Here is a 27466-nt window from a genome sequence, read left to right as displayed (position 1 = left end):
GGCCCGCGCAGCACAGCTGTCTCTCCCCCCCCCCCCCCCCCCCCAGGTCCTGTAAAACACTCCCTTTCACAGCAGCCTGGAGGCAAGGTGGATTCAGACTTTAAAAAAAAAACAAAAAACCCCGCAGCCTGCACTTGTTGTGAAAACCGAAGTCTGTTTGTGGCGTCTCTGAACCGGAACGTGCTGAAGTCTGTTTGCGCGCGGCCTCTGCATCCTTCCACCGGGAGGCGCTCTTTTTTCGAAAGCGAACTCGCGAGGCGAGAGGTAGGAAGCGGACACCTTTGCGCTGCGACCCTTATCTCAGAAGGGCGGGGCGGGTGGTTAGGGTGACGCTCCTGCGTTCTTTCCCGGGCGAGGAGTTGAGCGGAGGGTGGCTCGTGCCGTGGGTGAACGGCGGCCCGGGGTCGGCGAGGGAGCGCGCTCTGTTCGCGGCGTCGCTGCTGGCGATGCATCACAGCGTTTGCGGAGTCCCCCCCCAACCCCCCCCTCGCCCACGAGCGCACATCTGCTCCCCGTGCCCCCGTTTTTCCAGGGTCTGCCGGAGCTCTGCGAGCCGGCTCTGGCTCCGGCTGCTCTGACCCCGTCTGCGGCGCACCCCCCGCGGAACGGACACCGCATCCCCCACCCCTCCCTGAGCCCTCCCCACAACCCCAACCCCCCCACAACTCCCCTTTGGCTTCTCTCATATATCCTCATTTTGCTGGCTGTCCCCCTTAGCCAGACCGTAGCTCCACCCTCCCCTCCCTCCTCCCCTTCTCCCCTTTTCCTCCGTCGCACAAGTTTCCTTCCCGAAGCTAACGTTGCACCCTGAACAAACACCCCATTCCCCCAGGCTGAAGGTGACCAGCTCCCAGGTAAAGAGGTGCTGTGCGAGAGCACAGTTTTACTGCATTGGGGCACGTGGTTCGCGCAGGTGGCGGGTACCTCCACCCACATTCTCCCCTGCGGGGGCTTTGTGATCCAAACATCCGTCACCCTCAGCTTTCTAAGGCAGAGCTCGACCTGCTTTAAAGGGGATGTGTCCCTAGCTTCTCTTTTCCGAGTTAGACAGACAGTGACGCTCGGAATCGTCGGGAAGCGAAAGATTACTCCGATATTCCGTCCATTAGAATGATCATTGTTTTATTACCGGCCTCTAGACTTCCTTCTTAAACCCCCTAAGCGGCGGCACTGTCGTTTCAACGGGCATTATGAAGGAGGATTAGGGGAGAGGTGCTTCCAAATCCACGTGTGATGAATATCCACCGCGGTAAGCCGAAAACAAACAAACACCCAAATTGTCCCGTAACGTGTTTGCGGTGATTCTAATCCCGTAACAGCTTCTCCCCCCCCCCCCCCCCCCCCCACAGCGCGTCCTGAAAATACGTCTCCTAATCCCAGGATTGAGGATGTCTGTCAGTCACTTTCCAGAGCAAGAGGAGGGTTTAGCGAGGTACGTCTGATCCGTGTGGGATCGCTTTTGAAGGACGACCATTTTGAAAACATCCCAACGAAGCCACGGGGATCCAGTGCCCGGAGTCGGCCGATGCTGTTTATTTTCTATATAAAATATAGAATATATTTGACTGTGCCAAGCGGCTGCAGCCCTGAGCGCTGTCGCTGGGCCCGTGCGGGAACCGGTGCCTCTCTCAGGTTTATTGGCCGTCTCTCTCTCTCCGGGGGGATGGGCTCTTCTCCAGAACGTTCTGCCAAAATTTCTCAGGCTTCTCCTTCCTTCCCCGTCGTAATAATTGACAGATGATGATTTCCCTCGATTTAGCGATCGCAAACGGCAGTTAACTCGCGGTCGTCACGTTAACAATCCCCACGGTTTTCGGCCACGTTTTCCCAGCCCTGCGCATTTTTGCCGTCACGTTGGGGGGAAGTCGACAGAACGTGAGATGGCGAAATGAGCCTTTATTGAAGTTTGGTCCACGTGACCTGTGGACAGTTCCACCAAGAAGTCCCTCTCTCTTTAGGGCCATGCTGTGGTCTAGGGAGCGCTACGTGAGGTGCTTCTCTGTGGTAAGCCCCAGTTATGCTAGCAGGACCCGCCGCCTGGCAAACCGCTGTTCCTGTTCAGACACGGTTTTGATTTCACATTAGCCCAGTAGGCCTCTATGTGGGCCAAGAGAACTTTCCATGTCCTTCAACCTTTCCAAATCCTTCAGTAGAGGGGTGTGGAGTGGGTGGGACCTACACACCAGTGGACAGCCTATGGACAGTACATATTCAGGTTAATGAACTGATGCGACCAACAAATATCATCAACCTACGATGCGTTATTGTCAGTGTAAAGGAAGGCATAGTAAAGATCTTTCCCATCTACTCAGACTAAATGTGCTTTCTTATTAATGATGGCTTTGTAATATCCAGGTCTGTTTCTTGTTTACAGATGACAGTGTGATGGATGCTAAATTGTACCCTTACATAATTTCGCAATATGATCCCTGCTAGCAGCGTATGCTTTGATAAAGCTATCTGTCATATGTACTTTCATAGTCACTGTATATTTAAGCTGCATAAGCACTTTCAGGCAAGCAGCACTTATTAAATTCGGTGATGGTTTCCGTGCAAGATAATGGGGGGGGGGGGGGGGGGGGGGGGGGGGGGGGGGGGGGGGGGGGGGGGGGGGGGGGGAATGGAATTGCACTTTACCCGATTGCTGTTAAAAGTGTGTACGATCCAGACTGGCTGCCTGACTTCGCGCGCGGGTTTCCACCGAACACAATCGCCGTCTCGAGCGGTGATGGAATACATTTGGATTTACAAGCGGGATGGGTTAATTTGTTTTTTTTCTTTTATTGAATACAAATGCAACCTGCCCGGTGATGAATGAGCTGGGGGAAAAAGTCCCCCTCCACATTAATTCAGTACTGAAGAGCGTGATAAAGATTTAGGAGACAGTTATTGAATGTGTGACGGTGTTGTTGTTTGTGCAGTAGATGGAAGTCCATGGGGAGGGAGAGAGGGGGGAGGGGGGCAGCAGCTGATGAGAGGCGAGGGCTGTGTATGTGTGTGTGTGTGTGTGTGTGTGTGTATGTGTGTGTGTGTTTGGGGGTGGTGGGGGGGGCTGGGGTGGGGTGAGGTGTGGTTGTGCGCTCCGCTCAGGTTCCCCGAGGCACTGGCGGAGAGCGCGGACGCCGTCGACCGCGACCGAGATCCGACGGCACGGCGACTCGGGAGCGGGGAGCACGGGGTGGGGGGGGTAGGGAGCGGTTCCCAGGGCCCCGTCGCTTCTTCCGTGGCCCAGGTTGCGCGGGAGCGCAGCTGGAGTTAGCGCACCGAGCGGCCCGTCTGGACCGCGACTGCTTTCATCCCCCCCCGCCCCCCGTCCGGGGCAAGCGGCCCGGTCCACCTCACCGAATCTGTGCGGAGTTTACCGCCGCCCAGAGACACGGACCGTCCCCGCTGCCTGACCCGCTCTGTTTACTGTTACCGCCGATGCAGTGTGCTGCAGATTATACAGCAACAACGCACGCGAGTCAACTCAGGCCAATTTAGAGCTGCATTACTGTGCCTTAGCACTGTTGAGGCTTTGAAATTCAAATGAATCACTTTGCAAAAAAAAAAAAAAAAAGTCTTCCGTTCTCCAGTCTTTTTTTCTGTTTGCTTTGTAGCTGAGTCTCTAAAGCATTGCGTTTTAGTTGGCCCCACAAGGAAAGGGGGAGGGCTCTGGGGGGGGGGGGGGGGGTTGTGGATCATGTTCGGTTTGCTTTTTGGCAGTTTTAATCTGGGTTTTCGAGAACGTGTAAACTTAAAGGGACGTCCTCTGCTCTGTGTGAGCTGTCCTTAGTTTAAAAGATTCCGATTTTGGTCTCCTTAATCCCTGTGCTGCTTTGCAGGCGACGTCTGTGAGGCCAGGCAGCAGCGAGGGGGGGTTGGTGTTCGTGTTTACTCGGTCACTGACGTGGCTGTTTTGGGGAAATCAAGAACTCTGACTGGAGCTGTTTGGTTTATTCTTCCATTTCGCCAGTAACCGCAGAAGAACACCCTGCATCCCTATTAATTATCATGAGGGAACTTTTGAACTCTGCTTGGTTTTTCTGAGGTTTATGTGCAGCGTTACTCAGAGCAAAGCAGAAGAGTCCCTCCCTTTCTTAGGCTTTCAAGCCGGAATTGGCTGAAGCCTTGTTGTTTTTAAACTTCAGTTAGTCCTGTTTTATGCTTGAGCCAAAACGACTGAAAGGATAGTGTTTTTGGCCCAGTTTTCCTTTAGGCTCTTGAATCAAAATGGCTGAAGAACTTATTGTTCTGATCCTGTCTTTTACACTTGTGAGTCCGGATGGGTACAAGCTTGTTGTTTCGGTTCTATTTTTAGGCTTTTGAGTCAAAATGACCAAAAGCTGGTCATTTCAGCCCTGTTTTTTTTTTGGCTGAAACCTTATTATTTTGTTCTGTTTTTTGGAAGCTCATTGTTTTCGTCCTTTTGTAAAGGCCCTCAAGCAAAAATGCTGAAAGCTCTGTTTTGACCAGTTATTTATGGTTTGTTTACAGTTAGCTTTTTCTTGTTTTTTATTTATGTTCTTATCAGATTTGTATTTGGCACGTGAACAGTTTAGTGCCTTTACACGCGGACCTAGGTCCAAAGCTCAGTCTCCGCGATTGTGCCCGCCACACACACTTTGCATTCCACTGCTCATCTCATATTTGGCACGTTCCTCAGCCGTGAATCGTAGATAGTCCGCCCACGCTCAATATGGTAAACACTGTCTCTGGATGCGCATGATCATATTCTCAAAGTAGCGTTGTTGTGTAAATTTCAGCTGTTATGAAACCATTGTCTGCCACATTAATAAACCATAATCTTAGGTGTGCTCCTGAATGAAGTTCAATGTCACCCCACAGTTTTGCTCTGAAGCTTGGTTTGTTTGTTTGTTTGTTTATTTCTGTCGGTGAGAAGCGACTCGGAGGATTTGTTTTGCAGAAACTCTTGCGCTTGTCTGTCCAGGCCCGGCTACTTTTGCAAGGTTATGGAGAGATTACTGCTGCTTAGCTTAGTTTACTGACTGGCTTAATTCACCAGAGCTTTCGCCTGGATTCCCCTCAGCTTCAAGCTTGCTGTGTGTGTGCGTGTGTGTGCGTGTGTGTGCGTGTGTGCGTGTCTGCGCGTGTGTGTGCGTGTCTGTGCATGTCTGTGCGTGTGTGTGTGTGTATCTGTGTGTCTCTGTCTGTGTGTGTCTGTGTGTCTCTGTGTGTGTCTGTCTGTCTGTATGTCTGTCTCTGTGTGGCTCCGTTCAGTCTGTTGTAGTGCTGATGTAGGACCTGCATGGTCTTCCCTCCCAGCAAACACTCTGCTAATGGGATGGAGGTATTTCAGTGATGGATTGAGAGGAGAGTTATTTGAGGTGCCCGCTGCATGAGTTCCTGTATTTGTTTATACCAGTGAATGTTTTCGTAATGTAACGGTGTTAAGAACTCATCTGGCATTGCACCTGCGATTTGAACCGCTTGCCTCTCAGACCCCAGCTCATTAAAATCGATCACGTTACTGTTTTGTTTTGCTCTTGAGCTTGTCACGTTTCTCGCTCGTTCTATGATCACACTGTTTTTTTTCCCATGATGCTTCCCTATTTTGCTTTCGGTTCCTTTTTTTTTTTTTTTAAAAAACATTGAACATTTTCATAAACACTGACTGCAGTGGAAAGTTCCCTTTCCTAAGGCGCGCTAGCACGTTAGCGCATTATCACGTTAGCCGCCTTAGCGCCTGACCTCACACGGGGGGGAGCGCGCGCCTCGCGTGCGGCTTTTCGGTTGCCGGTCGCCCGAGCCGGACAGGGGCTGGGCCCCCTTGCGGCCCGGCCTCGACCCGTGTCCCTGGAGACGCGCGAGGCCGCCTCTCCGTCCCCGGCGCCGGGTGGTGAACGCTTGACTGGGGCCGGGTAACGGATAGCAAGTGAAATATCTGGTTCAGCGTCGGGGCAGGAGCCCGAGCCGGCAGTCTGACCCAGAATCCTGTGTGTACATGTTTATTGCGCGGTGTGACATCCCCCCCTCTCCGCGGCGAGGCGGAGGCTGCTGCAATCCCCCCCCGTCATCCCCCGTAGGTCCAGCCGAGCAGCCAGAGCGCCCCACTGCACGCTGGGAGTCATATCTGTCCACACAGGCAGGGGGCGGCTGGGCGGCGGGAGGTTCGGGCAACGCGCGATTAATTGCGGCGAGCGGAGAAGTGCGATATTTGAGCCGGTGGGAGGACTTTTCTAACGCGTGGCTTCTGTCTCCCCTCCCCGCTCCCCAGAGAACCCGGCCGAGGCCGACCTGTGGCTCCTCAACAGCTGCACCGTGAAGAACCCGGCCGAGGACCACTTCAGGAACTCCATCAGGTAAGGGGTCCCCCCGCGCGCCCTCCACAGTGTGCCCCAGGACTTGGGCTCCTGGACTCCTGAACCGCCCTGGGGTAAAGGGAGAGGTGCCACCCATACCGCTCGGTGGACATCCTTATCCCAGCCCAAATTTCTTAAGTGCACATTCAAGCTAAAGATGTGGGTTTCAGCACAGTTGCGTGATTCTCACCCCTGCGACAGACTAACGATATCCACTTCAGTCTGAAGCTGTTCGTCTTAGTGGAGAGGCCTAGGCAAAATATTTACGGAAGGAGAAATAACAGTGAGGAAGGCTTCGCAATTCAGGAAACGTGATGTGAACAAAAAAAAAACAAAAAACAAAACACTCAAAAAAAAAGGCTAAATAAATTTGAAATGGTAAAAACGTGTCTGACAAGAAGAATATTACATTACATTACTGCGTTCAGCAGAAGCTCTTATCCTGAACGACGTGCGCAGACCCCACTTTTTACGTGCTATCTGTTTATTCAGCTGGGTAGTTTACTGAAGAATTAAAGACCTCGCTCAATGGCAGCATCACAGCTGGCAATCAAACACACGACCTCTGAGTTACGAGCTCAGTTCCTAAACCATTACACTACGCTGCCAAGCAAACACACGCCAAGCTTAGTACGCTTTTGGGTGCAATTAAGTAGCTGTGGAAAGGTCTCCCCCCCCTCCCTAGCACTCTCACTCCCTCTGTCCTGAAATAGGGGTCTGAAATAAGGGGATACTTTGAGATTTAAAGTGCTGCGGCTTGTTCTGGAAGATGTGGTAGAGTGACAGTCAGCGTAATGGTTGCAGGAGGCCCTGTGTTAGCCCGAGTCCTTGGTAGAGACATTCCAGGAATCTCTCGGCTCAAAGACGGCGGCTCTTTCCTGGAAATGCCGAGCTTTACCCAGCGCCTCTGAGGAATCGCTCTGAAAACGGCCGGTCTCGTACGAACGTCCGTCCTTTTTTAACACCGGAAGAGCTGCCTGACCTCGACGCTTCCTGACATTCGCACCGCCCGGCATCCGCTTGCTTGCTTTTGGTTCATCCCTTCTTCCGTACGGCAGTCCCCTCCTGACCAGAGATGAAGCCGCAGTGCCGACGGCCCGCGGCCGACCACGGTCACGGACGGCGAGGTTCGCTGGGCCTCGGGGCCTGGCTCGTGCGTTCAGCCCTGGGAAATGGTGGGCGGCAGGATGGGCACGGAATGGCTGCCAGTCTGGGCTTTCCAAGGGGAAACATTAAAGAGCTGTTCCATATATCGCTGCCAAGAAGTCAGCCAGCACTGCATACAGGCTAGTTTCTCTGTGCGCTGCGGGGGGTGTTTGTCCTGAGAGAGAGAGTCACCTGAGAGACTGTGTAAAGATGAGAGCTGTATAGAGCTAACACATACAGAATGAGCTTACGCTGCTTTTGGGGATGCACACATACCCTCTGGTTGAACATACAGAGTAGCTTGCAGTTTGACTCTAAAATGGTTGATATCAAGCGGAGGTGAGCCTATTTGTGCATGGGGCGTGGGTTATTAAATTTGTAAATGCCCATACTGGGTTCAGTTAAGGTTTTTTCACGCTTAGCCATTCAGTCAGGTTGGTGCGAAATCTACTTGGAAAACAGAGGCAGAGTTGGCAGAGTTTACCTGTTGTGCATTTAGTGCACAGACAAACTTAATGCCTTTGCAAAAACATCAAACTTATTTGTGACTGAGCAGTTTTACTTGTCAGAGACCTGGTCCTAATCGCAACCAAATGTTTTTGCGGAGCCCTGCCATTTAAGAATATTGGATCAGAGTGCAGTGTATAAATGCTGATGGCTTGTTTTTGGCCTCAGTGTTTAATGGAGAACAGGGAGCTCTGTCCGCCTGTAATGTTAGGATGGGCCTCATCTGTATGTTTGTAGTGGCACAAGATGAAAATGTGAAGATGGCTTTCACTGTCTCTGCAAGGCAGCCCCGCACGTTTGTGGCTCTTGAGCTTTTCCACAGACCGTGATTCATGCCTCACTCTTCCACCACGGACAGAGCCTGTGTCTTCATCCCCCGCTCTTCCACCTCAGAGAGAGAGACAGTGTCTTCATCCACCTCAGAGAGAGAGACCGTGTCTTCATCCACCTCAGAGAGAGAGACCGTGTCTTCATCCACCTCAGAGAGAGAGACCGTGTCTTCATCCACCTCAGAGAGAGAGACCGTGTCTTCATCCACCTCAGAGAGAGAGACCGTGTCTTCATCCACCTCAGAGAGAGAGACCGTGTCTTCATCCACCTCAGAGAGAGAGACCGTGTCTTCATCCACCTCAGAGAGAGAGACCGTGTCTTCATCCACCTCAGAGAGAGAGACCGTGTCTTCATCCACCTCAGAGAGAGAGACTGCACCTTCATCCCTGCTCTTCCACAGAGAGAGACCACCTCTTCATCCCTGCTCTTCCACAGAGAGAGACCACCTCTTCATCCCTGCTCTTCCACAGAGAGAGACCACCTCTTCATCCCCGGCTCTTCCACCTCAGAGAGAGAGACTGCACCTTCACCCCCCGCTCTTCCACAGAGAGACTGTCTTCATCCCCCACTCTCCCACAGAGAGAGACTGTCTTCATCCCCTGCTCTTCCACAGAGAGAGACTGTCCTCATCCCCCGCTCTTCCACAGAGAGAGACCGCCTCCTCATCCCCCGCTCTTCCACAGAGAGAGACCGCCTCCTCATCCCCCGCTCTTCCACAGAGAGAGACCGCCTCCTCATCCCCCGCTCTCCCACAGAGAGAGACAGCGTCTTCATCCCCTGCTCTTCCACAGAGAGAGACCGCCTCCTCATCCCCCGCTCTCCCACAGAGAGAGACAGCGTCTTCATCCCCTGCTCTTCCACAGAGAGAGACCGCCTCCTCATCCCCCGCTCTCCCACAGAGAGAGACAGCGTCTTCATCCCCTGCTCTTCCACAGAGAGAGACCACGTCTTCATCCCCCGCTCTTCCACAGAGAGGCCGCATCTTCATCCCAAGCTCTTCCACAGAGAGATACCTCCTCTTCATCCCCCGCTCTCCCACAGAGAGAGACAGCCTCTTCATCCCCCGCTCTTCCACAGAGAGAGACCGCCTCTTCATCCCCCGCTCTTCCACAGAGAGAGACCGCCTCTTCATCCCCCGCTCTTCCACAGAGAGAGACCGCCTCTTCATCCCCTGCTCTTCCACAGAGAGAGACTGTGTCTTCATCCCCCGCTCTTCCACAGAGAGAGACCGTGTCCTCATCCCCTGCTCTCCCACAGAGAGAGACCGCCTCTTCATCCCCTGCTCTTCCACAGAGAGAGACCACGTCCTCATCTCCTCGCTCTTCCACAGAGAGAGACTGTGTCTTCATCCCCCGCTCTTCCACCTCAGAGAGAGAGACCGTGTCTTCATCCACCTCAGAGAGAGAGACTGCACCTTCATCCCTGCTCTTCCACAGAGAGAGACAGCCTCTTCATCCCCCGCTCTTCCACAGAGAGACCGTTTCTCCATGACCAGGCCCGGGCAGGGGGCTGTGGCGTTCCGTAGGCCTCCTCCCGTGCGCCCCAGGGAGGGCTCTTCCTCACACTCGATTCCCGCCGGTGTGATTTGACTGCCTTTCCATACGAGTTCATCCTTCGCAGCCTCCTTTAGACTGCAGTTTAGCGGAGCGTTGGGATTGGTGCTGCTTCCTCGTCTGGGGCCAGAGGACACCACATCATTTGCATAAAAACTGTCGGATTAAAGCAGGCGCTGTTTTTCATTTTCATCCGGCTCTTTGAGAGAGGGAGGTTTGCGGTCCGGACGAGACGCTGGGGGCGGAGTTCCGACTCCCTGGAACCCCCGTCGACGAGTCGCGTCGGAGCGTTTGCGGTTGAAGGTTGGAGGCGGAGCGCAAAAAACGGCCGGACGTCGCGCCAGCGGACCAGACTCTCCGTCGTCTTATCGGCCCTGCCGCGCGTTTGTTTGTGCCGTGGGTCCCTGCCCGCCTCCGATCCACCTTCCTGCCCGCCTCCGATCCACCTTCCTGCCCTTTGTTTCCCTTTTTTTTTTTATTGGTTTTTTCGTGGACTTCCTTGTAGTCAAATGAGAGAGAGGCTGTATGGAATTTAAATGTGTCGCTCAACCTCACGTTCAGCCCTTGCAGAACCGCCTTTGAGAGGAGACTCTGTAGCTCTGTAGGACTCTGAACATTGTTCCTGATGCAGAGCATGGGGTGAAGAGAGTCCTGTAATCCAGATCGGCCATTATCTCTCGCACCTCAGGATCTCCGCTGTGTATCTACACAGGAAGGCATGAGCAGTATGTTCAGCTTCACTTCCCATTGAAAGCCTTGATTAGCATATGTCAGACAGCGATAAGAACTTGAATTTGGACGTCTTGGAAGCAGAAGGCGGGCGGAGGTGGGGGAGGGGGGGGGAGGGATTTGGAGGAGAGAACGGTTTGATTGACGGCGTTTTTTATGTCCAGCTCCTTCGCAGACACCACAACTTCCTTTTCACTTCATCTCGCATCATCTCGCAGAAAACTATCAAAGTTTTTTTTTTTTCCCCCCCCTAACGGAACAACGAAACATGTTTTTTTTTAAATCTCATTTTTAGGCTGTTTATTTTTGTAAAAACTCATCAGGAGCCGACTATCTGATTCTGGAGTTCAAACGTTTCTCTCTTCCCCTAGCCCAGACGCCCAAGGTTTTTTTTTTTTTTTTTTTTTTTTTGCGACTCTTTTTCCTAATCGCAGATTCTGATAATTTTCTGCATTGTCTTTGGCGCCTCTCGAGTAATACAAATTGACTTAAAACCGAGCGGCGCAATCTCCTTAATCCTAATGAATATGCAAATAATATAGAATTCCTCTGAATGGTGAGGCCTTTTTCAAAATTACACAGTTCGATACTTTGAAAGGGATTTCCATAAAGAGGCGCGGCGCGGGGACGGGTCGGGACGCGTCCCGCTGCAATGCAAATGCAATTAATGCCTCATTCAGTCGCCCCGGACAAACGCGGGCGCCAGGCGCTCCCCGCTTCTCCGGGCCCCCTCTCCGTCCGCCCCGGGCGCTCCCCGAATTGGTGCGTTTGATTTCCGAATCGAATCAAATGCCGCCAGGCCCCTGTCTGCTCTCGCGAACGCAAACACACGCACACACAGACAGACATGCAGGCACACACTTTCTCTCCCACACACACACACTCACACACTTTCTCTCCCACACACACACTCACACACTTTCTCTCCCACACACACACTCACACACTTTCTTTCACACACTTTCTCCCACACACACACTCACACACTTTCTCTCACACACACACTCACACACTTTCTCTCACACACTTTCTCCCACACACACACTCACACACTTTCTCTCACACACACACACTCACACACTTTCTCTCACACACTTTCTCCCAAACACACTCACACACTTTCTTTCACACACACACACACACACACACACACACACGCACACACACTTTCTCTCCCACACACACACTCACACACTTTCTCTCCCACACACACACTCACACACTTTCTCTCACACACTTTCTCCCAAACACACTCACACACTTTCTCTCACACACTTTCTCCCAAACACACTCACACACTTTCTTTCACACACACAGACGCTCACACACTTTCTCTCCCACACACACACTCACACACTTTCTTTCACACACACACGCTCACACACTTTCTCTCCCACACACACACTCACACACTTTCTCTCACACACTTTCTCTCACACTCACTCACACACACACACGCTCACACACTTTCTCTCCCACACACACGCTCACACACTTTCTCTCCCACACACACACCCACACACTCACGCACATGCACACACTAGTTTCTTTATTACACACACTCGCATGCTCTGCTGAAATCAGGCCCATTGTAGCGTGAGAGGGTTTGGAGATGCGCTAACAGCTGAACGGGGCGCGGGATGGAGAAAGCTGGCACGCTGGTCGTCATCGGCGCGGGCGTCGTGGCACCGGCACCCTTTCCCCTTTTCCCGAAAGCCCCGCCGTTGCCGGGGTCTCCTGGCGTGACCCCCTCGGCCGCGGCGGCAGGGAGACGGCGGCGCCCGACCGCGCCCGCCTGGCACATGGCCGATGGCACGCGCTCAGTCACGCTCTCCCGCTCCCCCCCCCCTGGTACGGCCACAATCCCGGCCTTCACTGTCCCAGCCCCAGGGCTCAGCCCCCCCCCCCCCCCCCCAGAGAGGGGTGCAGCGTGACACAAACCCTGCGTGTCCCTCCTGATGGCCAGGCCCACACACAGCAGCACAATGCGCTTCATTTTTTATTTTATTTTATTTTTTTGGGTGAAAAGGCTCCTCCACCCAGCTGTATTCCTGTAACAGAGCTGTGGTGCGCTTTCATCTCCCTCAGTCATACGGACCCTCAGGCTGGACAGAGAACAGTGCATTACCCCCCCCCCCCCCCCCCAAACCCCCCTCGCTAACCCCTGTCCCAGTGCCCTGTGCTCTCCGCACAGAGGTGGGGACCAAATCTGCCTGATCAAAAAGACCGGCCGGGCGCGCCATGCGCCGAAATGCGTGCGCCGGTCGGATTAGTGCTGCTCGGGGGGGGGGGGGGTGGAGGGGGGGGGAGCGGTGACATCACCCCGCTCGCGTTTGGGCTCGCTGGCACGGCGCAGGCGAAAAAGGGGCCCCTCTCTCTCCCGGGACCTACTGAGCAGCCGCGTGCCGTCCGGACCCCCGCGGCTTCGCTGCGTCGGATCAGCGCTTGATTTGGGAGAGGAGCGGGCTTGTCTGCGCGTGATTTAAAGCATCCTTCAAGATTCCTCTTCTAATAGCTGCATTAACACTCTCTGCTCTATAGTCTGTCAGTAAAGGGAGCAGTCGCCTCATTCAGCTGCTGGCGTTCAGATGACTTGGCTACACACTCATTCCCACTCGGGTACACAGGTGCATGCATGCATGCATGCATACACACGCATACACACACGCACACAAGCTGACACCCCTACACACATGGGCTTATGTACACATGCATACACACACGCACATACACTCTGACACCCCTACACACGTGGGCTTATGTACATACACGCATGCATGTAGATACACACACACATACTCACACACACGCATACACACATACACACATCCATTCACATACACACACACGGTTGTTTTCTTCTGGGTCCATTCCCCGAGCTGGCCTATAGGGGGCAGTGTCTTCTCACGGTCTCGGAGAGCAGGAGCAGGAGCGGCCGTGCGGAGACGCGGCGGCGCTGGCGTGCGGCAGGCTGCGCAGAGAGGGGCGGGAGAAGAGCCGGTTCTGGAGCAGCGCTCTGCTGCAGACGCGTCCCCGTACCCCACACACCTGTTCTGGTCTCCGGGCTGCAGATCCAAACGCAGTTTCGGTCTAAACCCGCTGGAGGGGAAAGAGCGCGTCGGCGCGGCGCGCGGATTAGGCCGCTAGCAGCTGAGCCCGTCGCGTCTCCCGCGTTTGGCTGGGGCCCCCTCGGGTCACCCTCGCGTTGCAGGTGAGGAGTCCCTTCTCCTCACCGGGAGACCGCGTTGGGGAAAGGTCACGCTATAACCGCACGCGGTCCGGCGTTCGTGCGTAAGGAGGAGCGAGGGCACGGGAAGCCCCGCGTGCGCAAACCGGCGAGTCCGAAACCGTACCCCGTTGTCGTGGAACGGTCGCTCGTTCGGGACAGCTGTTCAGACCTGACCTCGCCGAGCTCCTGGCGCGAGGAGCAGTCAGATCCACCCCCCCACCACCCCCTGACTTCGATCCAGACCCACCGCCGCGGCTCGCTCCCTCGCCGGAGGTCACAGAAAGCTCGGCGTTCAAACAGGGAGCTACACGGAGGAAGCGGGGAGCTCTCATATATAACACAGACCCCCCTCAGGGCCCGCTGGCCAATAAACAACATTGTTCAATACAGAAATGTATTGGAAATTACCTCCGATGACATAGGCCTACAGGGCAGCTCTTGGATCTGTTTTTCATTCCGGACCCGGTAAAAAGATGTCATTTATTTTACAATTACCTTCATTAAACATGCATGAGTCGGAACTCTCCGGAAGCCCGAGTCTCCAGGTCGCTCTTTGTCTTCGCGAATTTTTCGCCCCTCGAGTTGAATTGAGGGAGACGTGTTATTTCTGCCTCAGTGGAACAGGTGTTCTCTGGCCTGCTGCACAGCTTTTATATGGGGGGGGCGGTAAGGGGGTCCCCACACGGTCCCATTTTGGGGTTCCTGATGTTTCCGTTAAACTAACTGGAGGCCTTCTGAAAGAGGGAGGAAAATTTAAAAAAAGCGGTTTGGCGTCTTGCCTGCTGGACGACGGGACGAAACGAGGAGGACGATTGGAGGCGTCGTCGCGGAGCGCGGAACCCGCCGTCGTCGAACCGCCCGGTCCGAAAGCCGCGAAACCGTCACGGTTTAGCGGTACGAGGCCGGCTCCGCCTCCAAAAGGCCTGGTGTCACATCTGCAGCGACGGGCTTCGCACATGGAGCGTGAGATCATGGCTGCTTATTAGCTTAATATAATAAGGTAGGCAGATTAGGTGCTGCTGTAATTGGGTCATGAATAAAAAAAACAGAATTGTCCTCTGCGTTACGGCTTCATTGTCTAACTCGCGGGTGTCATAATCCGGTCCTGGAGGGCCGGCTGCGTCTGCCAGTTTCCAGCTTTCGGCTAATTCATTGATTGGCTGAAGAATCCACCGTACCCTCTGTTCTCAAGGGCTTAATTGGCCGTTGATTGGAGGGAAACCGCCAAAGACCTCCAGACACTGGTTTTTCCTCGATTTGAGTTTAACTTATTGGACAAGGAGCCAGGAGCGGCGTTTTACCAAGAGAATCGTTTATCTAGAGAATCATTCAAATTTCTATGGTCTTTTGTCACCGGGCTTTTGTCTAACATCTCCCAACCGGTCATTTTCACACGCAGTCCTCGCGGGGATTGGATTGGCCGTGCGGTTCGGCCCCACAGAAACGGGGTTCTAATCTATTCGTCAATACTAGTTTCTCCCCCGCTTCAGTTTGAACTCGCTCGTTATCGCTCCCTAAGATTTTCTGGCTGAAGATCGTCTGGCTTTCTGACGGATGACAGAGGAGCAAGCTTTCTCCCCCTCTTTTTTATTTCTCCCCCCTCTGAACGCACGCACCAGAATTGTGAAAGATGACGAATGTGAAATGCTCCCGACAAGGAAAATCTGGAGGAAAAGCTTTTGCGCACGGGCCTACAGCACGGTGCACAGGGATGTTCCTGGGCTGGAGAGCCAGCACGCAGGGAAAAGATCATCTCACCGAACACACTGAGCGCACACAGCGCACTCCGGGTAAAGCATACCGTCATATGTCCTTTTGGGATGACGGCAGTCATTACAATCAGCCGATAAAAGAAAAAACAAAAACCAAAATAAAATTAAGGTTTTTTTCATATCGGAGCTTTTAACGGGTGTCCCTGGTCACGTGACGAGGGCGGTTTGGCTGGCGCGGGCCGGCGTTCCTGGAAAGGAAGCGTGGCGTGGCGTCGCGGCGAGGAAGCGGGAAAGCCTGCCTTCCGTAGGAGGAGGAGGAGGAGGAGGAGGAGGCCGTTGGGCGCACGTGAGGACCCAGCCTGGCCCCAGAGCTGCAGAGGAGCAGTAACGCAAGCAAACCTGACAATCACGCCAAAATAAATGAGTTGAGGGGTTTAAACAAGTGCACTGGGGTTTCTGCAGTCTTTTATCACTCATTTAAAAAGCCGGAAAAGAAAACAATATTTATTACTTTTGGAGATAAGGGACTCCGAGGCACCGGCGGTGTGCGCTCTTGCTGGGGGAGGCGGGGGCGGGGGGGCGGGCGGGAGTTTCTCCTTAATGAGATCTAATTTTTGGTGCGGGCGGGCTCCGCGGAGAAGCGTCCTGTAGTTTTACGAGGCTGTTTTTCAACGAGGTGTAATTTAATTTGCGCCGAACGGAAGGTAATAATGAAGCCGAGCGCTATTAATGACGGAGGCTTGGGGGGTCGGCTGGGCGGCGGCGTCCTCTCCCCCTCCTGCCCGTGCGGACGCCCCCCCCCCCCCCCCCGGTTTAATTGCCACAGGCGCGACCCGCGGTTCTTGTGCGCGTGGTCGTGATTGGGTCGCGGGGCGGAACCGTGGGCCGGTCCGCGGGTCGAAGACGGGCGGCGTGTCGAGCCTCCTGTCCGTCGGCAGGCGACGAGGCCGCTCGACGACGCGCACACCCTCAGCTCCCCGCGGCCGCAGGAAGTGATGCGGCAGGTGGACTTCCCTCATTGCCCGGGGGAAGAAAGGAGATGGGGTGCGTGTTGTTCCGTCCATATCCATATTCATCTTCCTAGCGCCAGCGCTGCCAATCAGCCTAAAGGACTTCAGGGAGCAGTTGGCTCATAAATGGCCAGGAGCAGATCCGACTGCACTCTCTCCTGATCTAGTAACCCGAGGAACCAGAGGCAATCATTCCAAACCAAGCGCTCTGTTCCGAAGGCAATTGCCAGCCTAATGTCGATGATCAAAATCGTGATTTCATTATACAAACAGAGAGACCCATTAAATCCTAACATGCATTTCTGAGCAAATAATTATTTTGTAATAGCTGTCTTTGAAAATCCCACAGTGATTTTTTTATTTAGTATTATTTTTGAAATTTCTTTTATTTATTTTTTTTTTTGCCATTACCAGAGACTACTTTGACACCACAATTGCATTGCTAGTTTTGTGGGAGTGTCTTTGCAGAGATGTTGTCCGTCATTCTGGTCCCTGGAGAAAAAAAATGGTTGCTAGGATACACCTCTAAACATAACTGTGTCCTGAGGAGAAAGCATTTGGCTTGAACATTGAAGGAAAATGACTAATAAGTGAATTGGACACGTCTTCAGAGCACCTACCGAGATTTTAACTCTGCCATTAAATTATTATAAAATACTGGTGGCTTCTAGTTGTCTGTAATTATACTGGTGCCTAATTGTCATGTATGTGAATTATAAGGCTTTTTAAGGTTCAAGGGTAAATCAGGTTTCTTTGTCAGCAAGGCCTCTTTTTTTTTGCTGCCCTTCAAAGAAGCAAGAAAAGCGAATGACTGAAAGATTTGAGTGGGGGAGAAAAAAAAAAACCGAAACGTTTAGAACTTCAGCACAGGCTCACAGTGTTGAAAAATTAGTCCGAGCTCTCCCCCCCCCTTTGTGGAGAAGCGACGCTGGCGCCATCTCACCGCGGCTCGGTGATCGTTTCTCCCCGCCCGGCGCGTTGGGAACCCCGGGGTTTGTTTGAGAGGCCGGCGCGGCGGCACGGGCCGCCATCGCCCCGCATCGATCCGCTAACCGGGCTGCTGCTGCAGGCGCGAACGCTGAGCCGCTGAGCCGCCACGCCCCGCTGTCGACCGGCCTTTATTCCATAGTGTGGGGGAAATTTGGGGGGGGGGGAGGGGAGGGGAGGGGGAGGTTGGGGGGGGTTTGAATGAAAGTACTGACCTTCATCCACCCGAGATTCCTCACCGATGTGGAGAACCGCTGTAAGGTTTATGTTGATTGTGTTGCAGCGGTGGACTTAAATTGTTATTGATCCCCCCCCCCCCCCCTTCCCCACCTCAACACAGAGTAAATAAGCTTTTACATAATTATTCATCCAGCAGCACCACAAAAACAATCCGTTTTTTTCTTCCTCTTCTTCTCCCAAACCCCAACCCCCCAGCCCCTCACCCCCTCACCCCCCTCTAGCATCACCTTGGCCCTCATTTTTTTTTTGGCTCTCCCTGGCACGGGAGATTGATTGTAGCCTTGGCCCGGGAGTTCACCCGCCTTTGAAAGTTAACAGTTGTTAATGAGTTTAGCCCCCGGAGCAAACGATTTTATCTTGTTCAGTAACCAGCACTAATTAGCTTCAGACGCTCGGGCAGTGGAGAGACAACACCGCCAGGCCCCCACGCGCGGGAAACGCGGATCTCCCGCTCGTTAGTGCGTCGGGACCAGGTGACCGGGGGGCGGGGGGCGGGGGGGGGGGGGGGGGGGGCCTTGATTACAACCGTAAATTTGAATATGATTGGAAGAGCGACTGGAGGCTATGCATCCCCCTGCCTGACAGTGACAGCCACAGGAAAGCTTTACAATTAACTTACACAGATTTATCGCCACTCAGCGCTGTTTGTGTTGTGTTTCTAGCATAACCTCATCCCTCAGCGAGACGGGGAAATGCATTACTATCTATTTACGCTCGTGATCTGAAAACTGGAGGCAGGTGGGCCTAGGGTCTGAGCGGCTTCACGTGTAGCTTACCCATTATCACCTAGCACATCCGAATAAAGCTGGAAATGAATGTTGTTTTCTGGCAGAATTCCATAGGTGTTTGGAAATTAAATAAAATTTCATGGGTGTTTGACAGTGAACCAAAATTCCATGTGTTTGACAATGAGCTAAAATTCCATCGGTGTTTGGCAATGAAATAAAATTCAATGGGTGTTTGACAATGAACCATAGTTTCATGGGTGTTTGATAGTGAACCAAAATTCCATGTGTTTGACAATGAACTAAAATTCCATCAGTAGGCCTATTTCACAATGAACTAAAATTCCATATTTGTTTAAAAATGAACCATACCCCTTAGTTGTTTGGCAATGATGGGTTTATTTGGTCATTACAAGCTTTCTTCATATATTGTTGGTACATCCAGGTCAGACTTTTCAGACAGAATCATTGAGGTTTATTATTGTCTTCAGTGTCCCCCTTGCTTGCCCCTGGGTGATCGTGAAGTGAGGGAGAGGTTGGGTTCTGTGGTCAGATTGTAGGGGTCAGAAAGTGACCTTCCCAGTCTCCCCTTGTGAGCCATCTCTGTGTTCTTGTTGTGGGTGGGGGGGCTGGGGTCTCAGGACACTAACACTCAAAACCACAGATTCTTTGTACTCGTCTTCTTCACTCCTTCCATTCTCTTTGCTTGTTAAGAAAAGGAGGTTTTGAGGTTTTGGTAACGGTTTCTGGTGCAAAATTTCAGTACAGAAATGGCCATTGCCATAGTATCGTATCTGTTCAAACCCCTTAATGAATTTTCAGAAGATTGTAAGCTTTCTGCCTCAGCTGCAGGCAGAATATGGACTATATGGATGGAACATATTTGATGGCTATAGAATCAGTAATGAAACTATGCACCATGTTTGCTATGTTGGTGGAAGTGTCATGTCTCGTCACGACTATCTGGACATGGGTTGCTTTCCCATGCCTTAGCTGTGCTCTGAAAGACCACTGTGAGTGCTGCTGAATCTTCAGTCGCCCATTTCTCCTTTAGGTACTGTAATGTACATTTATACATTTCTGTCTATTTAAGCTTAAGGTTCACGTTTTTGAGAACCGGCCAGTGTGGTTTTTTTTTTTTTATCTGCCAAAAATATATTTTTTTTGAGGAAGCAGAATGTACAAATTGTGCTGGTTTCACTCTGAATCGAACATTTTCATTTAGCGTGCAACTGTTTCCACTGAGCACTTAACACGCGGTATTACGGGATGGGGGAAGGCTAGCCCGCGAACGATAAAACCACGCTGTAGAATTTTAATGGACAGGATTGAATTGAATGCTGTTAAGTGGCTGGTAAGGCTCACTAAATTACAGGGGGTACCTTTACGTGCATTAGGCAGGTGGGTGGGCCGAGGCCGGGTGTAAATCTGGAGCCTCTAATGGAGTACGGTTTCAGTATATTTACTTTAGATGGAAGGTGGCATTACGGCGTGGTGTTAGTGTGGTGCGTTCGGGCGTCGGAGGCCCCTAAGTCATCTGTCTGGCTCTCTGCGCTGAGTGTGCACGTGTGCGGTATCTGAGTGTGTGTGTGTGTGCGATATTGGAGTGTGTGTGTGTGTGTGTGTGTGTGCGATATCGGAGTGTGTGTGTGTGCGATATTGGAGTGTGTGTGTGTGTGGGTGTGTGCGATATTGGAGTGTGTGTGTGCGATATCGGAGTGTGTGTGTGTGCGATATCTGAGTGTGTGCGCGTGTGCGATATCTGAGTGTGTGTGTGTGTGCGATATCTGAGTGTGTGTGTGTGTGCGATATTGGAGTGTGTGTGTGTATGCGCGTGTGCAATATCTGAGTGTGTGTGTGCGTGTGTGTGTGTGTGCGATATCTGAGTGTGTGTGTGTGTGCGATATTGGAGTGTGTGTGTGTATGCGCGTGTGCAATATCTGAGTGTGTGTGTGCGTGTGTGTGTGCATGCGATATCGGAGTGTGCGTGTGCTCTGATTATGTGATGCGTAGTGAGGTCTGTGTGTGTGTGTGTGTGTGTGTGTGATACCAGCTTTGCCAGAGAGTGTTATAAAAACAGCGTGTGTGTGTGTGTGACAGAGACAGAGACAGAAGGTCCATGTGTATTGTGTGAGTGTGTGAGAGTCTATGAACATGTTGAGAGAGTGTAGTCATGTCTGTGAGTGACTGCATTTTGGTGAGAGAGTGAGTGTGTGTGTGTGTGTGTGTGTGTGTGTGTGTGTGTGTGTGTGTGGGAGGCTGAATTTGAGCGTATACAGTATGTGAGAAAGAGAATGTAAGGCTGAAAGCACATGCAGGTGTGAGGGGTAATGTGTGCGCTTTAGTGAGAGTGTATGTATGTGAGCACAAGAAAGGCAATGTGTGTGTTTTGTGTGTACGTGTGATGTGTGAGTGAATGCGCACGCATTTGTGATGGAGGGTGTGTGAGTGTGTGCAGAGGCCCTCACCCGATAGGAACGTGCCCTTAAGCCCCACCCACAGACTACCACAAAGATTGGCCTGCATGTTTTTTGTTCAGAGCACACAGAACATCCAGTCTCTTAGCTGAAGGGAGCACAGGACTGTGTGTGTGTGTGCCTGTGTGTGTGTGTGTGCGTCTGTGTGTGTGTGTGTGTGCCTGTGTGTGTGTGTGTGCGTCTGTGTGCCTGTGTGTGTGTGTGCGTGTGCCTGTGTGTGTGTGTGTATGTTTGTGTGTGTGTGTGTGTGTGTGTGTGTGCCTGTGTGAGTGTACACTATGTTGGGCCCCTTCTGTCTTTCATCATGAGCTTGTACACCATTGAAAGGGTGCTTTACCTCTTTCCTTGACCCCCGTTGATCTTAAAAGAATATTCTAAGGAGTGCTGTTTTTCTGAGGCATTGTTCTCTCACTGAGTGTTTTTATTCAATATACATTTTCACAGACTGAATTTCAATCTGCAAGACCTCTTACGGCCCGTACCTTCTTATTTAGGCCCTTACCTTCTTATTTAAGACCGTTTATTTCCCTGAATTAGCGACAATCCACTTGTCTTGGTTTTGAGCCATACTGAACAGCATGGATATTGTCTTAACAATTTGCAAAAAACTTTGCAAAAACATAAGTGGACCGTATTCCTGTTTCTTGCCGAATTCATCGGACGTTGATGCTGTTTTGCAGTTTTGTGTGTTTTTTGTTCTCGCCCCTGACGCTGTTCTCGGTGGCAGACGGGCTTCTGGTGACAGAACTGCGAGAGGGAAAAGCCGTAGTTTTGGGAACCGGCGCATCGAGCGGTGGGGTGCTGGCGTTTGTCCCGCCCTCGTACCCGTCCGTTTGCCGTCGAAGCGGGAGAGCCCACGCCGCAGGTAGCATAGAATCCCGAGAGAATAGAAACGGGGAGGAGGAGCCGGATCGGCGGGAGAGGGAGAGGGAGAGGGGGTGCGGCGTAGGGTGACGGCGGCGGCGGCGGGCCCTGGCTGGAGTCGCGCTGAAGCGGCTCGCGTTCGGCTCGGCCCCGCTAATGAGGCGCCGCGGCGAGGGCCCCGCTTGTTTACGCCGCGGAAAAATCTGGAAGCGGTCCAGAGCCCGGGGCCCTCGCCGCGCTCCCTCGCCGCGCCGCCCGAGCGAACACGGCGTGCCCTGGGACCGGCCGCTAATTTAATTTGGCTCCGCGCGCAAAAAAAAAAAACCGCCTCGAGAGCTTCGTTTTAGATTTTTTATTTATTTATTTTTTTCAAATGAGTCGAATCAATCAAAATGTGATGGATGACATCTTGCATCCCTCCCGATTAAAACAAACAGATCTGCAGTACCTGGGACTCTGCGCTCTCCGATTCCGGCGTGGACGTTTCTGCTTTAATTAGGGCGATCAAGGGAACGAGCGCTCAGCAAATCACCAACGAGCGCTCAGCAAATCACCGCCCAATGGGACCGCGTCCTCCCGAACGCTCCTCCGTTTGATAACACCGCCAGCATTTACATACATTTGAATTTCCCGTTAATATTTATGCAGGTGTCTGGAAATCCGAAGTAAATTGATAACAGCCACCATAAATAAAAGATCTGCGAGCAAGCCCAAAGTGACTGAGCGTAAATTATGTATGCGCAGAACTGAGGTGAACGTAGGTAAAGGGAGGGGGGGTGGGAGGGGGGCAGATGTTTTTTTAGTATTTTTTTTTTTACTGCCTTGTCAGAAAGTAGCTTGGTAAACAAAAGTTTGGAGGGAAGATTTGGAGGGAAAGGGCGAGCAGGTCCTCGGCGTCTGACGGCGCAGATTGGGTATTCCTCATCTTTTTTTGGAAGGGGGCGTCTGACTGTCTGAGGAGAGAGCGTTTTCGCGAGCGAGGCGACGTGTCGGATGTTGAGGCCCGCTCGCCGTGCGATCGCTCGCCTGTACGCTGCTCTCGGGCCACCCCAGCGCCTGCTTTCAGGGGTGTGCATCGTGCTAACTGACAGATGACCTCTTTTCAGAGTCACCCTTTGATCAACAGGGTAACCACACGGAATATGTAAGTATGCTCAGGATTAATTGGACGATACTGAGACTATGTTTTAATGTGGCATGGTCATTGATGGTGAAGAAAGTATATTGACACCATGATATTAAGTCATGAAGGTTAAAGGAAGTTGTGGGGCAGTATGCCCCCCTGGGTCTGGCAGTGAACCCTCGCTGTCAGTGCTAGCGTGGGCCCCAAACCCTGCAGGAGGCGCTTGATGGTCGCAGCTCGGGGAAGGGGAGGTTTAGGCAGTGGGGCTGCCCCCGTCTCATCGCACGGGTGACTGCTCTACTGGCCCGCTGCATTTCTCACAGTTACGGGACAAAGTAAGCGTACCGCTCTTTTCTGGCCTGCATGTACAAGCTGAAGCATTACTGGACTAAAATGGAACATCCCATAAATACATGGTAAAGGAAAAGATAAAAACCGAAATAAGTGAAAGTGACGCGCCCGCCTTATCTTGGGGCACCGTTGGCCGCGTCTGTGTCGTTTTGGAAAGTGGGCTGGCCGAGAACGGTCTCGGCGCTGTCCAGAATACGGCCTGGAGGCGGAGCCAGCCGGAGAGCCACGCCCTCGTCTGGGCGTGGCCCGAATCGGGGCCGGCGTAAACGACGCGGCGCGGGATGACGGAACGCCCGGCGGCGCCTCCTCAGGACAGCCGGGCTTGTTTGCCCCGAGCGGCCGCGTCGCGGCGGGGGATTCCCGCCTAATCCGCACGCAGACGCTGGCGCTGGCCTACGTTCGGCCTCGGCGGCGATAAGCAGCGGGATCCGGGCGCCCTAAGCGCCGCACTGCGGCCGACCCGCCACTGATGCGGCCGGCGCCGACCCGACCCGACCCGCTAATGACCCGGGCGGTGACTGTCTGCCGTCTCCCCTCCTTCAGGAGAGCTGACGGAGCTGCCTGTCCTTTCTCATACCGCCACCATACCGCTGAGCGGGGGCCAGACCTCACCACAGCTGCCCTGGGAAATATTCGTCTGTGCCGTATGTGAAATCAGTATTATGCACAGTGCTATGAACTGCAAAATATGCACGTATAAATAAATACTGTCATCAAAGTACACTTTCAGATATCTGGAATTGTACTTTTTGTGCTGGTGATTTGGTCCTTTTGTCAGTTTGTCTCATATTTATGTCAGCATAACCTCATCAAATCAGGAGCTGAACAGAACACATTGATTGAAAGCTATTTCCACCCCTCTGTCAAAGATAGAAGGCTGGACAGCTCACGCAGAAATAGTCAGCGGGTTACTTATGTAGAAACCTGCGGCTAAGCTTTGTTTCACAATGACTTTTGACTGTGCAAAGTTGCTGAAGCTGCAAGTTTTCTCTCAGTCCTCCACGTGCGCATGTACACACACACGCGCGCATACACACGCTAATTTATTTTGAGTGCCGGCATGTTCTCTTAATGCGTGCGTAATGGCTGCTGACTGGCGCGGTGTACAGTTACAGTATCAGCCCTTCACAGCACAGACCAGCAGCGCAACCGCGCGCCATATGCTGCCTGCTCATGCCCATCGGTTTGCCAGTGCTTACCTGGGAATATCGTTAGCATACCGTTAGCACGGGAGCAGCGGACGGTTTCGTTTCTCGGCCTCGGCCCTTCGTTGCGACGTAGCAGGGCTGCCCTGGGAAAGCGAGCCCCAAGCGGACTCGGGGTTCTGCCCCGTAGAGCCCGGATAAACACTCTGTTCCTCCGCCCCCCCGCGGCCATGGCTTCAGCCCGGGCTCATTTCTTTTTTTTTTAATCGTCCTGATGTCTTTCATCAAGGGATCGGCTGCGAACGGGGATCGCGGCTAATGACCGAGGTCAAACGCAGCGGCAGAAAGGAGCAGCCGCTGGAAAAAAAAAAAGGGGGGGGGGGGGAAATAATAACAACAAAAAAAATCTGTCCCTTTAATGGACGGCCGTCTCCCGCCGTTCGTCCGGACGGGCGGAGGATTTATCAGCCTTGATTACGGCGAAGCGGACCGCGTGCGGAGATTTAATTCCGCCCAAGTTTAAAGCCCGTCGCCTCTTCCGCTGGAGCGCGAGAGGGCTTTCTGATTGTAATCCCGCATTAGCACTCAGCCCGCGGCGCCCATTAGCTTCGGGGCATCGTTTCATTCTCCTGGCGGAGGAGGAGGAGGAGGAGGAGGAGGAGGATAAACACCGGTAATCACCTGTTGTGTAAATGAACTTCGCCGCTGTCTGTTGACAGTGTCAAGTTTGGATCCAACCGCACGAAAGGGCGACGTGCGGTTTCGGCCCCGCGAGCTCCGCGCCGCGTCGCGCTTTCCGTTCGTCGGGCGACGACCCACCGCGTTGCCGAACGCCTGCGTCGTGCTTGACGACCAACGCTCTCCCCAACGGCGTCCTCGTATCGCTTCTCTTAAAGCGCCGGTTTGGAGCCGCGTGTTTAAACAAACGACACGCCGCGCTATCTCGGGGTCGGCGGGTTTTGTTTACAGTACGCCCCGTTATCGGAGGAGGCCGTGTTTACACGTCGGCTGCGCGGTGACAAAATCTCTCCGGGTCGTTAGAGTCAAGGGGGAGGGGGGGGGGGGGGGGGGGGGGGGAGGGAGGCTGTTTGCTTTGCCGTTGGCCCGCTTTCTAAAAACGTATCGGGGGCGGAGAAGTATTTGCGTTTCAAGTGTCTGCCGGTCAGACGGGTGCTCCCACAATCCTCAGCCAGGGGGGCCGTCAGGGACAGACGCGTCTCTCGTTCCCGTTTTCCCACACTCTCTCCCCCCCCCCCCCACCTCCCCCCCGCCCCTATGAATATTGTATTGTGTTATCATTGTCACCGTTATTATTATTGCAAATGTTTGCACGGAGTTTTATTATTTTTTGTTTTGTTTTGAGTGACGGCCAGATGGCTGACAGCGCTAATCTCTGAAATCTGCTGTTTACCTGCAGATGCGAGCGCGCCGTCGGCCAGCTGCCGTTCTCTGTTTGCTGACAGTCCCCCCCCCCCCCCCCCCCCCCCCCTCCCAAACGCGTGAAAAAGCCCCGTTCCGCTCACCCAGGATCCTGGTCGTTTGCGCGCAGAACAGGTTTGCAAACTGACGACTGGTGCGGTTTTGCCCTATTACTCATCTGTTTGGTTAGGAGCGACGGTTGGGGGGGGGGGGGGGTTGCCTCTCTGAGGCACGGAGACGGACTGTTCCTCATTAAGTCTTGTGTGCATAGAGAAGCAGGACACCTCGGTGTCTGCTTTCACACGTGACCTAGAAAGGTATTTTGGAAATAATGAAAGCAAGGCGTGCAAGTTTGATCAGTTTTTCTTCTTGTCAGCAGTGACGTATAGTGGTATTAAGGGTATGTGTGTATGTATGCACATGTATGTAATAGGCTATATAATATTCACATTAAAGTGCGGTTGTAATGCTGATGGTGGTCAGCTGCTGAGGAGCGGCAGTCCGTTTAGTAGAACATTGCAGCTCCATCTTGGAACACCAGTCTATGTACTTTCTGTTATGGAAGGTCGAAGTTGAGAAGCACGTGGGAGAAGCGAGCAGTGAAAGAAGGCAGCTGCATTCATTTGACTACTTATCTATTGTGGGTTTGTTGAATGGCCTTTTGTGTTTGCTGTACATTTAAATCGTGCAGTTTTGCCCTGCCCTTGGTTGGCTTGACACACGCAGCAAATGGGGGGCCACGAAAGTATCCAGCAGTTTCTTTGTTGGGAAATAGGGAGAACGTTCCGGATAGCCTGTCTGTCCCAGCGGGAGGGAGTTTGCACCTGAGCTGCACGTGGCGAAGTGCCCGCAGAGAGCCACCTGTTGCGACCAGAACCGCAGGCTATAGTTACAGGCCCAGCTCAAGAAAAGAAAGTGGACACAAACGGCTATCGGGTTCTGCCTATTCACGGACGGAATAATGCGTCCTCTCACGAGTCTCCTCGGCGCTCGACGAGTCACCCGGTCACGCGAACAATCCTGCGTTGACGGGCGGGGCCCTGGGAGCGTGAGGCCGGGGAGAAGGGGGAGGCCTCTTGTCGCACGATGATCCAGGTCCCGCTCCTTTGTTGGCCTCACGCACCTCTTTGGGGGCCCGGGTGGGGGCTGCGGGGGGGTGGTGCTCACAGGGCCACCTGCTCGGGGAGCTCTTTCTCCTGGCACACCTGTCCTCCGGCTGGAGCCTGGCAGGCGAGGTGCGGTTATTCATCAACCCGAAACGCTGGCACCAGGGTGCCTCTGGGCCCGGGTGGAGAGGGGGTCCACCTGCAAGGGGGCGGGGACCTGCCTTTTTTTTTTGCCAGGGGAGCTGGGAGGTTGGGTGGCAGCGGGACGTTAGACTTCCTAATGAAAGAAGAGAAGCGTGTACAGTACCCGTTTAGGCTCTGGGCAGACCTCGGTCTCCAGCATCGGCGTAATAGTTCCACAGCCCCCTACGGGCCGGCGTGGGAGGACGCGCCCGTACGAAACAGCGGCTCGCGCTCGGGTGGCGTGCGGAGACTCGGAGCGGGGTGGATCCGAAGTGCGTGAAAGGGCGCGTGACACGGAGCGAGTCATTCAATACGACAGCAGGAGGTC

The 27466-nt window shown here is 53.2% G+C and overlaps 1 protein-coding gene across 2 annotated transcripts in view; it reads left to right on the top strand.

Moving 5' to 3' along the window:
• cdkal1 (CDK5 regulatory subunit associated protein 1-like 1) overlaps positions 1-27466 on the top strand; it is a 374306-nt gene that overhangs the window by 52319 nt on the left and 294521 nt on the right. For both annotated transcript variants that reach the window (XM_035380803.1, XM_035380794.1), the window contains exon 4: positions 6218-6302. In XM_035380803.1, the coding sequence (XP_035236694.1) occupies positions 6218-6302 (85 nt within the window). The remainder of the gene's footprint in view (positions 1-6217; positions 6303-27466) is intronic.

This window comes from Anguilla anguilla, chromosome 1 (assembly GCF_013347855.1).
Source record: "Anguilla anguilla isolate fAngAng1 chromosome 1, fAngAng1.pri, whole genome shotgun sequence".
Lineage (NCBI taxonomy): Eukaryota > Metazoa > Chordata > Actinopteri > Anguilliformes > Anguillidae > Anguilla > Anguilla anguilla.
Note: the sequence above shows the minus strand (reverse complement) of the source record. Positions and strands in the feature narration are given on the sequence as shown.